The sequence below is a fragment of the Mesoplodon densirostris genome, chromosome 2, assembly GCF_025265405.1.
Source record: "Mesoplodon densirostris isolate mMesDen1 chromosome 2, mMesDen1 primary haplotype, whole genome shotgun sequence".
NCBI classification, from domain to species: Eukaryota; Metazoa; Chordata; class Mammalia; order Artiodactyla; family Ziphiidae; genus Mesoplodon; species Mesoplodon densirostris.
Genome location: NC_082662.1, coordinates 153,669,476 through 153,683,213, shown reverse-complemented (window position 1 = coordinate 153,683,213; position 13,738 = coordinate 153,669,476). Strand labels below are relative to the sequence as shown.

The following is a 13,738-nucleotide window of genomic DNA, read 5'->3' as shown; positions in this document are numbered from 1 at the left end:
CTACAGCAAGTCTCCAACTTTTCCTTCTAGATGTCTGCTTCTCTCCTCACCCTTCACCATTGCTGTTCTCTCAGCTCTGGGCCTTCTTTTTGGTTCTGCTTGTCCATCCCAAAGCAGAAGAAAGGGCTTTGATGCTGAGAAGAATCAGAGAAGAATCCTTTGATGCTGAACCAAGAAGATTTGACCTTCCTGAGAGGCATCTTTAATGTTTAAATGATCTGGGGAGGTGGAACAAAGGATTCTGGGAAATTCAAACTGCCCACACAGTGTTCAGTGTATAATGGCTGAACTTGGTAATCAACTCTCAGCCACTCCCTTGAACCCAGCCGCGCCCACTCCTCACACGCCTCAGAACCTTTCGGGGAGGGTACTGATTGCGGCACTTCTCAGAGACATGCAGAACGTGTCTCTGAAAAGAACACAGCCATTTGTTCTCTGTCAAGATGCCTCTTTCATACTGTAATTAGAGTGCTTTAGGGGGGTGGAAATGGGGGAGAAGGAGGAATATGAAACGCTCTTACTTCCCCTCGCGGCTTATTCTTCCTGCACCGCAGGGCTTTGAACTCACTGAAATATTGTGACTGAAACACACACTGTTATATGCACAGAGAGGGAGAAAGCGACATGTGTGCCCCTGGGTTTCTGCTTCCATGGTGTCTATGTGCTAAAGTGAGAGGGTACACCCTGGGGGGAATTCAACAGAGTAGGGAGATCAGAATTCTGCCTTGTAACCCTGTGCCTCTCCAAGAGTCACGATGAACTGATTTAGCCTGTATCCCAAGTTTTAAAGAACAATGAACACATTCCTCAACATAAATTCTGGCAATATTTCTATGTTCACATCTGGAAACAAAGATAGGAATAGTATATACCTAAAAGTGTCGTGAAGATGAATGAAATAATAGAAGTAAAGCAGTTAGAACAATGCCTGTGGCATAGAACACATTAAATATGTGTTAAAAATGTGTTTCTATTATTACAACAATTTTTAATCTAGGGGGTTTCATTTTTACAAAGAAAGGTAGTGGTCATTGATTATATTAGACACACAGTAAAGATGGTTATTTTGACATGCTTGTATATTTTGAAAAGTAGACTTTGGAAAGAATTTTTGCATTTTCTTACTATTTCTTTAGATGAAACTGAGGCACAGTATATACGTTAAACTGTTTTTCATTAAAAAAAAAAGTCAGTTGATCCTTCAGGGCTTTATTTTTCCAATCGGAAAAATGGGGGTAAAAGTGTGAAGGGTTCCTTAGTTTCCTTCCTGAAAAGTTGTAAGGACAAGCTTGTGAGAACTCAAAAATTTTCACTGTGTTCTTAGTACCTGCTACTCCGTGGTCATCTCTGATGATAGAAGGAAATGATAAAGCTAGTTAGAGTGAAATAGTGCAGCATTCAAGAATGTTTGTGGGGTTTTGTTTTGAATTGTATTTGCAGCAATAGCTAAAACAATTTCTTGATAATATCTTGCTGAAAAATCAGTTAACATCTTTCTAGCACCTGTGGGCATTGGAGGAGAAAGCAGGGTATGGAAGGAGTCTAGGATGGCTGTTTCAGTCACAGCAGATGATTTTTGAAACAGCTGGCTGATCTCGTGTGGATAACAGAGAATTGGTGCTCTTGGGCCCAATGATCTTTCATATAAATGTGTCAGGATATCCAGCTGACTTGATACACAGCTGAACTCCTGGTCTGCCCCCCAGAAACTGCTCTTCTCCATCTCAGTTATTTGAACTCCATCCTTCTAGTTGGTCAAGCTAAAAAACCTTGAGGGTCATCTTTGACTCATGTCTCTCTTATAGTCCACATTCAATGTGTCAGCAAGTCTTCCTAGCTCTCCCTCACAATATACCCAGAATCCCGCTATTTCTCAGTGTCCCCACTCCTCCCACTCTGACCAAGGCAGTCATGATTTGGAAATAACCTGGGAGGTCTCCTTGCTTCCACCTTTAGCCCTTGTCAGTCTGTTCTCAACAGGGCAGTCAGAGACATTCTTTGAAAACTTTAACCAGGTCACATGAGTTCTCTGCTGCAAACCACCCCCACCCCATGGTTTCCAGATCACACCAAGTGAAAGTCAGGTTATTATCCACGGTCTACCTGGTCTAGCCTCCCACCTCCATGTGGCCTGTTACGCACTCTGACTTCATCTCATTCATTTTCTATTTATTCCGTCCAGCGCGGCCACACTGGCTCCTTTCAGTTCTTCGGAAGCTCCTCCAGGATGTTCCTGCCCCACAGCTTTGCCCTGGCCGTTGCCTCTTCTGGAATGTTCTTCCTCAGAAATCTGCATGGCTCACTCTCTCACACTTCTCCTGTCATTTCTCAAGTCTTCTCAGCGAGGCCTTTCCCAGCCACTCTACCCCAAACCCCAGACCCTACCCCCATACTTACTATTCCTCTTCATGCTTTGTTTTCCCCTCAGCACTTATCAGTATATAACATCCTTTATACTTGTACTTATCTTTGTTATTATTGCCTGTCTCCTCTACTGGAATGTAAGCTCCATGAGGCCAAGGATTATTACCTTTATGTTTGCTGCTGTACCCCATATGCTAAAGCAATGCCAACCATGTAGTAGGCACTCAATAAATTATATTTTGGAAGCAGAATAAGTAGATAGATAGATAGATAGATAAGGACCTTGATAGTAGTTTGTGTGTATTATGATACATTCTTAGGAATGTCAGCAGTACTTAAAATAGGCACTTGGAATACCTAGTCTGTGCTGGATACTATACTTTGCACTTTCCATCTATTATTTAATTTAATCCTCACAACGCTTTGAGAGAGGTACAGTATTTATTCCTACTTTACAAATGAGGAAACCGAGATTCAGAGAGGTTAAGAACTTGCCCCAGGTCCCTGACGGAGCCGTGATTTAAACCCAGTTCGGTCACATTTCAGAACTTTTAATCATTATGCTATAACAGTCTGGATTATACCAACTTCAAGGTTAAAAAGCAAAACAGGAAACATAGTTCCTTCATTATGCCCTTTATGTTAGTTGCCAGGCCTTCCCCTGCATCTGCTCAAACAAATAAATAAACGAGATCTCAATGTCAGGAAGAACAAGGAAAAAAAAAAAGACTGAGCAAATTTCCCAGGATCCTAAAAGAATCTGCCTCTTTGAGGTCTCATGACTGAAATATCATGAAGATGTGAAATGGCACTGGCTTTGGAACCTGGAGATCGAAGTGATGCTCCAGGTCAGCCTCCGAGCACCCTGTCAGCCTGGGGCCAGCAAGCCCTCTGACCTCTCTGTGCCTTAGTTTCCTCGCATGTAAAAGGCGACACTTGGGGAAGTGGTCTGTGAGGTCCTTCCCACCTGATATTCTGGCCTGTGAGACTCGTGGCCTTTCTTTCATTGCTGTGGGTATAGCGTGGAGGAGTGAGGGTAGGCTATAGTACTCTGTGTAAGACCATTTATTTGCCTTCACTGCTTTAGGGAAGGACTTCTGCTCATTGGAGCCCCTGATCTCTAAGGAGAAGCGACATGGTATGATGCAGTGCCTGAGTTAATGCATCCCTCATCCTCCTCTATGCCCATCCATTCTGCTTATTAGAGTCAACACTGGATGGCATTTAGAGAACTGGGTGCTGTTTTGGCCTTTATTTATTGACAACCTAAGTCTCCTTAAATCCTTTCTGGAACAAATCAAGGGATAAGGTATAAATAACTGTAATACAGCTGAACTATGTGACCTTCAGTAAGATATTTACCTTCTCGGGGCTGTGTTTGCTCCTCTGAAAAATGGGAGAAAATATTCCCCAGGCTCCTAAGTACACTGAAAGACTGTTTTACAACCCCCTTCCACCCCACCACACCCATGCCATTCTCCAATGAAATCGAAATGAAAACACTGCCAACACACAAGTGCTTCTCTGACCTCCCCCAATTTCTTTGTTAGTTTTAGAACAGTTAGGGTCAAAGGGTTGTTTTTTTGTTTTGTTTTGTTTTGTTTTATGTCTAACCCAAATTCCTCTTTCCTAAAGCAAACATGTTACAAGAAGACTGGCAAGGTTCCACTGGGGCAGTGAAGCACTTTGGAAATATGGACTTTGAAGATTAATAGAAATATGACCACGTGGCCATTTGTGAGCTTGGCAGTCTGTCCACATATGCTTCTGCGTGCCAGTGTGAGCATGTGTGCATTTGTGCCAGTGTGTGTGTGATGAAGTGTACAAGTGCATACAGGAGTGTGGGTAAACAGGTCTTTGAGTCACAGGGGACAGCCCCTCCTGGCGGGCTTCGTCTTCCTTTTGGTTGCCATGACAACAGCGAGGGCCTCCGTATCTGTAAACAAAGCTCCCTACGTGGACTGAACCAGGAGGAGGAGTCTGGAGCTAGAAGCCAAAACTGGGAGCCATCTAATCCTCCAACAGAGTATTTCTTTCTTTTTTTTTTTTTTTAACATCTTTATTAGAGTATAATTGCTTTACAATGGTGTGTTAGTTTCTGCTTTATAACAAGGTGAATCAGCTATACATATACATATATCCCCATATCTCCTCCCTCTTGCGTCTCCTTCCCACCCTCCCTATCGCACCCGTCTAGGTGGTCACAAAGCACTGAGCTGATCTCCCTGTGCTATGTGGCTGCTTCCCACTAGCTATCGGTTTTACGTTTGGTAGTGTATATATGTCCATGCCTCTCTCTCACTTCGTCCCAGCTTACCCTTCCCCCTCCCCGTGTCCTCAAGTCCAGGCTCTAGTAGGTCTGTGTCTTTATTCCTGTTTCTTGTCACAGCAGACCTACCGGAACATCTTCGCCGCTAGGTAAATATAGAGATACCTGTTCAGGTGCCCTGTGATCCTGAGGTGACATAACATGGGCAGGAATTTCCAGTTGGAGCAAAGGCTTCAGCAAACCTCACTCCTAACCCCCAACAGTTAGTCATCTCATAATAAATTCTAGCAACGTGAGTGTTCAAAGCCCCTCCCATCACCCTATGGACCAAAACCAACCACTTTAATTTATCAATATACAGATGAGCCACTTTGTGAATTACCTATGGCTCCTTTATAGGTTCAGAAGTTCATAAAATATAAATTAATTTTAATATTAACCTAAACATGACTTGAAAGACAACTCTACCTCCTCCCCACCACCCGCCCCCCTGGCAAACAAGATAAACACACATGGATGTTGTACCATGTTTGAGATTATCTACATCATTCTTCCACTTTATCTAATTGTGAATAATATGGAACTGGCTATGTATGAATAGTTGATTTGTACAAATTATGCCTCTCATGTAAACTGCTAAAAAACAAAAGCAGTCACAAATGTAAATTCACTAAGTCAGACGTAAGAAGAAAATTGTACGTAACCATGCAGTATGGGGATATAGATCAGCCTCCTTCTTTGTTCTGGTAACTAAAGTTTAAAATCCCAAACCTTGCATACACATGAGACAACCAGAATAGAGGCCCAGCTGTGCTTGTCTCCACGTCATCATCCTTCCATCTATGTGACAGCTGTGTTTTGAGGGGAACTGCCATTTCTCCTCCCAGGAAAAAAAAAAGGCAGCCAAAAATTATGGATAACAGAATTGGGTAAGAAATATTTGAATGAAATGCAATGGATTTTCCCCCCAGTTTTATTGAGATATAGTTGACAGATAACATTGTATGAGTTTAAGTTGTGTTAGTTCAATATTTGTATGTATTGTGAAATGATCACCAGAGTAGGTTAACATCTGTCACCTCACATAGTTACATTTTTTTTCTTGTGATGAGAACTTTGAAGATCTTCTCTCTCAGCAGCTTCAAAATACACACCACAATATTGTTAACTACTGTCACTATGCTATGCGTTACATCTCCGGAACTTACTTATAACTGGAAGTATGTACCTATTGACCACCTTCACCCATTTCCCCCACCCCCAACCCCACCCCTGACTACCACCAAAATGTTGTTTCTATGAGTTCAGTTTTTCTAAAATTCCACAAATAAGTGAGATCATACAGTATTTGGCTTTCTCTGTCTGACATATTTTACTTAGCATAATGCCTTCAAGGTTTTTTTTTTTCCATCTTTATTATGGCCAAATAATATTCCATTGTGTGTGTGTGTGTGTGTGTGTGTATACACACACACACACACACCACATTTTTTTATCCGTTCATCTCTTGATGGGTACTTAGGTTGTTTCCATGTCTTGGCTATTGTAAATAATGCTGCAGTGAACATGGGGGTATATAATGTCTTTGAGAGAGAAATTTCAATTCCTTTGAATACATACCCAGAAGCGGGATTGCTAGACCATATCGTAATTCTAGTTTTAATTTTTTGAGGAACCTTCATACTGTTTTCCATAGTGGCTGCACCAGTTTGTATTCCCACCAACAGTGCAAAAAGGTTCCCTTTTCTCCACATTCTGACAGTTATCTCTTGTCTTTTTGACAACAGCTTTTCTAATACATGTGAAGTGATATCTCACTGTGGTTTTGATTTGCATTTCCCTGATGATTAGTGATGTTGAGCACCTTTTCATGTACCTGTTGGTCATTTGTATGTCTTCTTTGGAAAAATGTCTATTTAGTTCTTCTGCCTATTTTATTTTATTTTATTTTTGCTATTGAGTTGTGTGAGTTCCTTATATATTTTGGATATTAACCCCTTATCAGATGTATGATTTGCAGATATTTTCTTCCTTTCCATAGGCTGCCTTTTCATTCCATAGGTTGCCATTTCATTGAATTTTTATCATTTTACAATCTCTTACAAGAATCCACTCAGGACTTCCAGACTAAAACAGATTTATTCCTGCTCTGGTTATGAGCAGGGGGGTTTCGTGTCTTTCTAATGGCAACACTAGCTGAAGAGGAAACTGAGACAGAGAGGTTTACTGCCTAGTTTATTAGCAGCAAAGGTTACCTGGGTACCTAGCTCTGAGAATTGACTTGGTGGTATTTATGCCACATCACATGGGGATTTATTTTTGTTTTCCTGAGTGCCTAGATGCATCTTAGCTTGAGTTCTGTTACATCTAGGGGTGTGGAAACACTGGATGGAGCAAATGAAAAGGAGCTGACTACGCATCCTCTTACCTTGAGCCACAGGCTAAAGCTAAGTGCTCTTAGGGGACATGAGCACTCTTCTAATGTAAGCCAGATTTTTCTCCTTTTGAACCTCCTGTTGCTTGATCCAAGGAAACTGGATAAATTGAAATATCCATAGGGCCACTCCTTGAGGCACCTTTCATTAAGAAGTTTGGCAGTGGTCATTGAGATGGCTAAGTAAGGTAACGGCCATATGTTTTATCTTTGCAAAAGCATCATCATCTGAATAACCCCAGGATAATCCTCTGTGAAGAGGAGAGAGTACTCAGGTCCTCAGGGAAGAGAGGGACCAGTGGGAGGAACACATTTCCCTTTCTTCCATCTGGCTACATATATACTCACAAGACTGGCAGACATGTTGAATCTAAGGTTAGAATAATCACTTATTTTTGGCAGGTAATAGAGCTGAATCCTGTTTGTCCCTGTGTTCTCCAGAATGCAATATGTGTATAAATAAATGGTGACTGTGATAGAGACACAAAATCAAGCAGCACATCACTAGCTTGACTAATGCAACAAATTAGTAGCATTGATACTAGGTCCTTAGTAACGCAACACAGAGCAATGGATTTTTATGCTGCTCTCTCAATTAAAAAGATAGTCCTTTTAGAAAAAACACAAAACTCTGTTTTTATATCCTTACTTTGCTCAACCTTTGGCTGAAAAATAAATCCCTCTTGTGGATTTTGAATGTTGACTGCTACGTAACATGGAAGACAGCTCAGGCCTCGTAGAAACAGCACGTAATCTGGAATCAAAAGGCTTTCATTTGAATTCTGGCTCTACCTCCTGATAATTTGGTCATTTGGGGGACGTAACCTTTCTGAATCTCCCAGGGTCTTTGCAAATCGAAATGAAATAATTTACATGAAAGTGATTTAGAAAATAAAAATTTGACAAACGTGGCTTAAAAAGCTTAATATTTTATTTATAATCTATGGAATCTACTATAATACTAGGCTGTGGATTAAACTTCATGGGTCCTTGATAGAATGTGATATGGTTCAGCCTCTACTTGGCCTCATGGAACCTTCAGATTAGTCAGAGAAAAGCCATGGGCACAAACACTGTGATGGCAAGGGAGGGGGTTAAGAAGTGTCATGAAAGACACTGGTTGCCAGACTTTCTGCCCTAGGCTCCCAGTTGAAAAACAAAACAAAGCAAAACAAAACACAGAAGGTCACGTGCTATAGACAGTATGCGATGATCCAATTTTTGTAAATATAAATAAATAAATAAATAAGAGCAAAGATGAAAAAAAAAACCCACAGAAGGCCAAATGATAAACATAGTACAGAGGAACCCCAAACACAGCCCTTCTTCCCCCCACTGACATGCGGGAGCTGCTTAGGAAGTAGCCCCGTTGGTGCATACTCTTTATTTCTTTTAGCCAATAGGCTTCTTAAAAAGACCAAGCCAGATTTGTTGGGTTCTGGACCTGTAAGATGCCAGGTGGGAGGGTGGGAGGAAATGGGGGCCTGCAGTGGCAGAGGAGAGCAGGGAAGCCAACTGGTGAGACTGGAGCCAGGAAACTTCCAAATATACAGGGAGGTTAGGCTGTGGTGTCTTGGGCTATCCCACTGGAAATCGAGCCACGCGGTCATCCTGGGGGTCAGATAGAGGTGCCACACTTCATACTTCATAGACGAATGCTACAGAGATTTTAGTGGAGCCAAACAAAGAAAAATAGTGGTGGCAGTGTCCAGGAGTTACCTGGCAACTGCTAAATTCCCGCTAGTTCACCTGGCTCCATTTGGGTCAGTGCAGAGATGCTGTGCCCCCTCATTTAAGCCTTTGGGAATCAGGTCAGAGCTATCAGTGTGCTCCTCAAGTCAGCCTGGGTATCTTTAATAAAATAAGCTATTGAATAAGTACTATATGCCAGACCTAGTCTAGTCCTGGAAGATGCAAAGTTGAGTAAGACAAAATGTTTTCAAAAAGCTCACATAGAGGGAGAGAGAGAGTCACATGTACAGCTCACCACAGTAGAGGTCTGGCTGTAACATGAGCTGTGAAGATCTAGAGGGAAGGTAGAAAGGAGGCCAGAAGACTGGGGGCAAGGGAGAGGGGGAAGGGAAAGCTAAACATTAGAGGTGACATTTCAACCTGGCCTTGAAGAAGGAGATCAGCTCGGTGCTTTGTGACCACCTAGAGGGGTGGGATAGGGAGGGAGGGAGGGAGGGAGATGCAAGAGGGAAGAGATATGGGAACATATGTATGTGTATAACTGATTCACTTTGTTATAAAGCAGAAACTAACACACCATTGTAAAGCAATTATACTCCAATAAAGATGTTAAAAATAAAAAAAAAAGACTCAGGCAAGGTAAGAATGGATTCTGGGCAGTGTGAATTAAACCTTGAGATCCCTCACTGCTTTTTCAGGAACTGTGGGAAGTGTGCTGTGTTTCGAGCATGGCCGTGGTGGGCTGCAAGTAGGCAAGAGATAGATCGGATTGATGGGAGGTGAGGTTTGAATGAAAGGTTCAGATCCAGCCGTGAAGGCCTTTGAAGGGTCTGTTAGGTGTTTAGCAGCTGGTGGAGGAGACTGTGGAGGAGGGGAGGATAGAGTAGAGAGAAGAGGGAATTTAGAAGATCTGAGGGTCGTGGTTCCTCTTAGTGGCCGGCCCCTTAACTCCCCTTAGATTCAGTTTTTGGGTTTTTTTTTTTTTTTTTTGAATTTTTGAATTTTATTTTATTTATTTTTTATACAGCAGGTTCTTATTAGTTATCTATTTTATACATATTAGTGTATATATGTCAATCCCAACCTCCCAATTCATCCCACCACCAAGATTCACTTTTCTGAGCTGGAAAATGGAGATGTTGGTAATAATGCAGAAGCTAAAAGATTATTGTGTTCCCCTGCCCATAGCTTGCTTAAATTCTCCTTGTTCAACGTCTTACTCAAAACATTGCCTCCTGCAAAACCCTCTTGGATTTCCCTAGAGCGTAGTTGGAAAATGAAGACACATACATATGAAAAGATAAAGAAAGCAGCATATAAATGTGCCACTGGGCTGGCAGATATGTGGGGAGCTTGGGCTCTTAGAGCAGACAGGCCTGGGTTCCAAACCTGGCTCCATCTCTTACCTGAACCTGAGCAAGTTGTTTAACTTTTAAATCGAGGCTGAAAATACATGTTCTACCTTCTTCTCATTTTGGTTGTAAAGATTAAATGCACAAAATGGATGAAGGTGCTTGGAAATTAGAAAGTGCTCCATAAATGTCACTCACCATGGTTATTATTTTCAGTTTGGAAGTGGTAAAATCCAGTGCACGTTTTAGAAAGATAACTGGAATAACTGTGAAATAGATGAAATGAAAGGAAGAGAGACCAAGTAGGTGCTATTGCAGTTGTCCAGGCAGGAAAGGATGAGGTTCTGGACGAAGAGGCAGTAAGGGTGAGGAGGGAGGGTGGATCCAAGTGCCATTCTGAAGACAGAACCCACAGAACAATGGCATTAATCAGACAGGAAGGATAGAAAGAAGACAAAGAACCAAAGGTAGGAACTTCAGTAGATGGTGACGCCATGAACCAAGCTAGCTCTTTGTTACTTTCTAATTGCTGAAATCCAGAAGGGCAGGTGAAAAAAGGAGGGGTCCCAGGGCTTAAGTTCTGTTACCCTGACTCTCGCTGGCCCTGCTCAACTCTTTCTTCCCCCACAGCAGCCTTAGGAGAACCCACTGAGCTTGAAACCAAGCCCAGGAGAACTTCCCCTGCCCGTGTGCCTTGTCCCCATGCCCTTAGCCTGATTGTGACCATTGTAAGGTGTCTGTGCCCGAGGAATCCATCTCTGTCTTGGAAGGAGGGGCCGTATGAGACCCAAACCGGTATATCCCTCTGCCTCACGGTAGACTGGCACCTCTCCTTTCCCTGCACCGGGGCTGGGGCACGTCCCTCAGCCCCTGGCTCATTTTCTCCTCCCTGGACATGAGGGAGTAGATGGCAGGACCCACAGTGGGTGCTAGACTCTCTTATCTTCAAGCTGCTGCTCTGTATTGACGGGGAACACCTTGAGTAAGTGGAACAGCTTCCAGGGCAGTAGGAGAGTGCGTGAGCCGTGGCTGGGAGGCACTACGCTAGCAAGAGGTGTTCTGGCTGGAAGGGTGTTTGGTGATGAGACGGGCATTGGTGCAGAGGTGGTATCTGGAGGGGCCTGTTAGCAAATGAATGTTTCTTGATCCCCATTTGTTCACTCGTTGGATCTGATCATCTTCCTCTCTGCCAGGGACGCCTCATTCCTCTTCTGTCTTCTTTTTCCCATGGAGCTTTCGTTTTTGTTTCGTTTTGGTTTTGTTTTTTTTTAATCATCTTGTGCCACAGAGTGGCTGTGGTCCCCTGTGCCTGTTAGTGGGCTCTGTCTTATCTCTGACCCTCATGCTGGCTTTTTCCGTCTGTCTCATTTTCCCCTCCACACCACCCCATCTTCCTATTGTCTTTCTACTGGAGCCATGTGCCCTTCCTGTGTCCTTACCTTTCTTTTTATTTATTATTTGTTTGTTTGTTTGTTTGTTTGTTTTATTCTTGGCTGTGTCGGGTCTTAGTTGCAGCTGGCAGGATCTTTCATTGTGGTATGTGGACTTCTCTCTAGCTGTGGTGTGTGGGCTCACGAGTTGTGGCGCGAGGGCTTAGTTGCCCTGCAGCATGTGGGACCTTAGTTCCCTGACCAGGGATTGAACCCATGTCCCTTGCATTGGAAGGCAGATTCTTTACCACTGGACCACCAGGGGAGTCCCTTACCTTTCTTGTTTAATCTCGACCAGTCATCTTCAAACAGCATTTCAGCCCTTCTAGGCCTCAGTGTCGTGGTCTTCCATGGCAGCCCATACTGAGCACCACAGGGTACAGGCCACCAGAGAAAGCACAGCATTATGGGTAGAGTTCAGATCCCAGCAAGTTACTTCCCTCCCCTAAACCTTGATTTCCCCATCTGTTAAATAAGAATTTTAATAGTGCTTACTTTATAGGGTGATTTTGAGGATTAAATGAGTTAATGGGTATGAAAAACTTCATACAGGCTGGCACATAGTCATCAGTCAATGTACATTAGTCCCTGTTGTTATTAAGAGCAGAAAGGGTAGCTGGGCCCCTCAGAGGGTGAAGGGCTTCCGTCGTAGCCAGAGCGATATAACATAGCATTCTGGAAGCTAGCTGGTCACGTTACTAAGTCAATACCTTTCAAAATAGAGCAAGCAGAGAGCATCGGTGCTGGAATGAAACTGATCTGTGAAGGCTTCCTGCAGGAGGCTGAACGAAGTGCCTTTCTGTGCAACATTTTAAGGAGATCACCGTTGCAGCCTGGGACAAAGGAAATGGGGTATACAGAGTGCCTGTTCAAACACGCTCTCTCTCCTGCTTGTTTCACCCTTTTAGTCATGGCACTGCCCAAGCCTGGTGAATCTTATCTGCTTTGTCCACAGGGAATTTGCCAAAGAGAGAGAGAGAGTGGAGAACCGGAGAGCTTTCATGAAACTGCGGCGCCAGCAGCAGATCGAGCGTGAGCTGAATGGGTACCGCGCCTGGATAGACAAAGCAGGTAAGGCCTGGGGGCTGGAGGAGGTTGGTGATGGGCTGCCCAGACATCAGGGACCTGCCCTCGTTCCCACTCCCAGTACTTCCATTCAAAGGGGCAGCCTAGACCAGAGCAGAGAGAAGCTCGAGATGACTTGTTGGCTTTTTGGATTCCCTGCTCATCCCTTTTTCTCCCTCTGGAGTCTGTCCCCATTCTTCAGCCAAACGCCTTTCACGGGGCAGGCATTTTAGCAAGGTGACCTGAGTAAAAGGTAACATAACCCAGGAGTTTGGGCTGATGACATTCTATACTACTACCGTTACTACTAGTAACAACAGTCTGTGCATTCCACAAATATTTATTGAGAGCTTACTTTGTGCCAAGTCCTATTCTAGGCACTTAGGATACAGCAATGAGCCAGAGCTCTACTTTTTTTTTTTTTTTTTTTTTGACCATGCCACGCGGCTTTCAGGATCTTAGTTCCCCAACCGGGGATTGAACCCGGCCCCCCCCAACCCCCACAGTGAAAGCGCTGAGTCCTAACCACTGGACTGCCGGAGAATTCCCCCCAGAGCTCTACTCTTCTGGAGCTCATTACCCTGTAGCTGGGGAAGGCAGCGATGAACAAAATAATAACTTTTGATAAGGTGATAAGTACAGTGAAAACAGATCAAGGTAGGTAGGGTTAGGGGTTTAGGGTAGGTTGCAGTCTTAAATAGAGGGTCAGGGTAGACCTGTGTGAGGAGAGATTCGAAAGGGATGAGGGCGTGAGCCACAGGGAACTCTGAGGGGAGAAAACCCCAGTGCCCGGGCTCTAATGTGGGAGGGGCCAGGAGCCCTCCAGGAAGAGCAGGAGATGTGAGCAGGGGAAGGTGTCAGGAGTAAGGATGAGGACAGCTGTGGTGGGAGCAGAGGCAGTAGATTGTGTGTGACCTTTACGGGCCATTGTAAAGTTTGGGGCTTTCCGGTGAGTAAGGCAAGAGCCACAGGAGGGTCTTGAGCAGAGAAGGGACATGCTCTGTTTAAGATTTTGAAGGAGCACTTGGTTGCTGCACTGAGAACAGACAGTAGGAAGACGAGGCCAGAAGCAGGGAGACTGCTTGTGAGGCCACTGCAGTAAGGCAGCTAATAGATGATGGTGAGAATTGGT

At 43.8% G+C, this 13,738-nt stretch overlaps 1 protein-coding gene across 3 annotated transcripts in view; it reads left to right on the top strand.

The window, feature by feature from the left end:
- Positions 1-13,738, top strand: part of CACNA1E (calcium voltage-gated channel subunit alpha1 E) — a 300,372-nt gene that overhangs the window by 199,309 nt on the left and 87,325 nt on the right. For all 3 annotated transcript variants that reach the window (XM_060088531.1, XM_060088530.1, XM_060088529.1), the window contains exon 8: positions 12,497-12,612. In XM_060088531.1, coding sequence (XP_059944514.1) covers positions 12,497-12,612 — 116 coding nt within the window. The remainder of the gene's footprint in view (positions 1-12,496; positions 12,613-13,738) is intronic.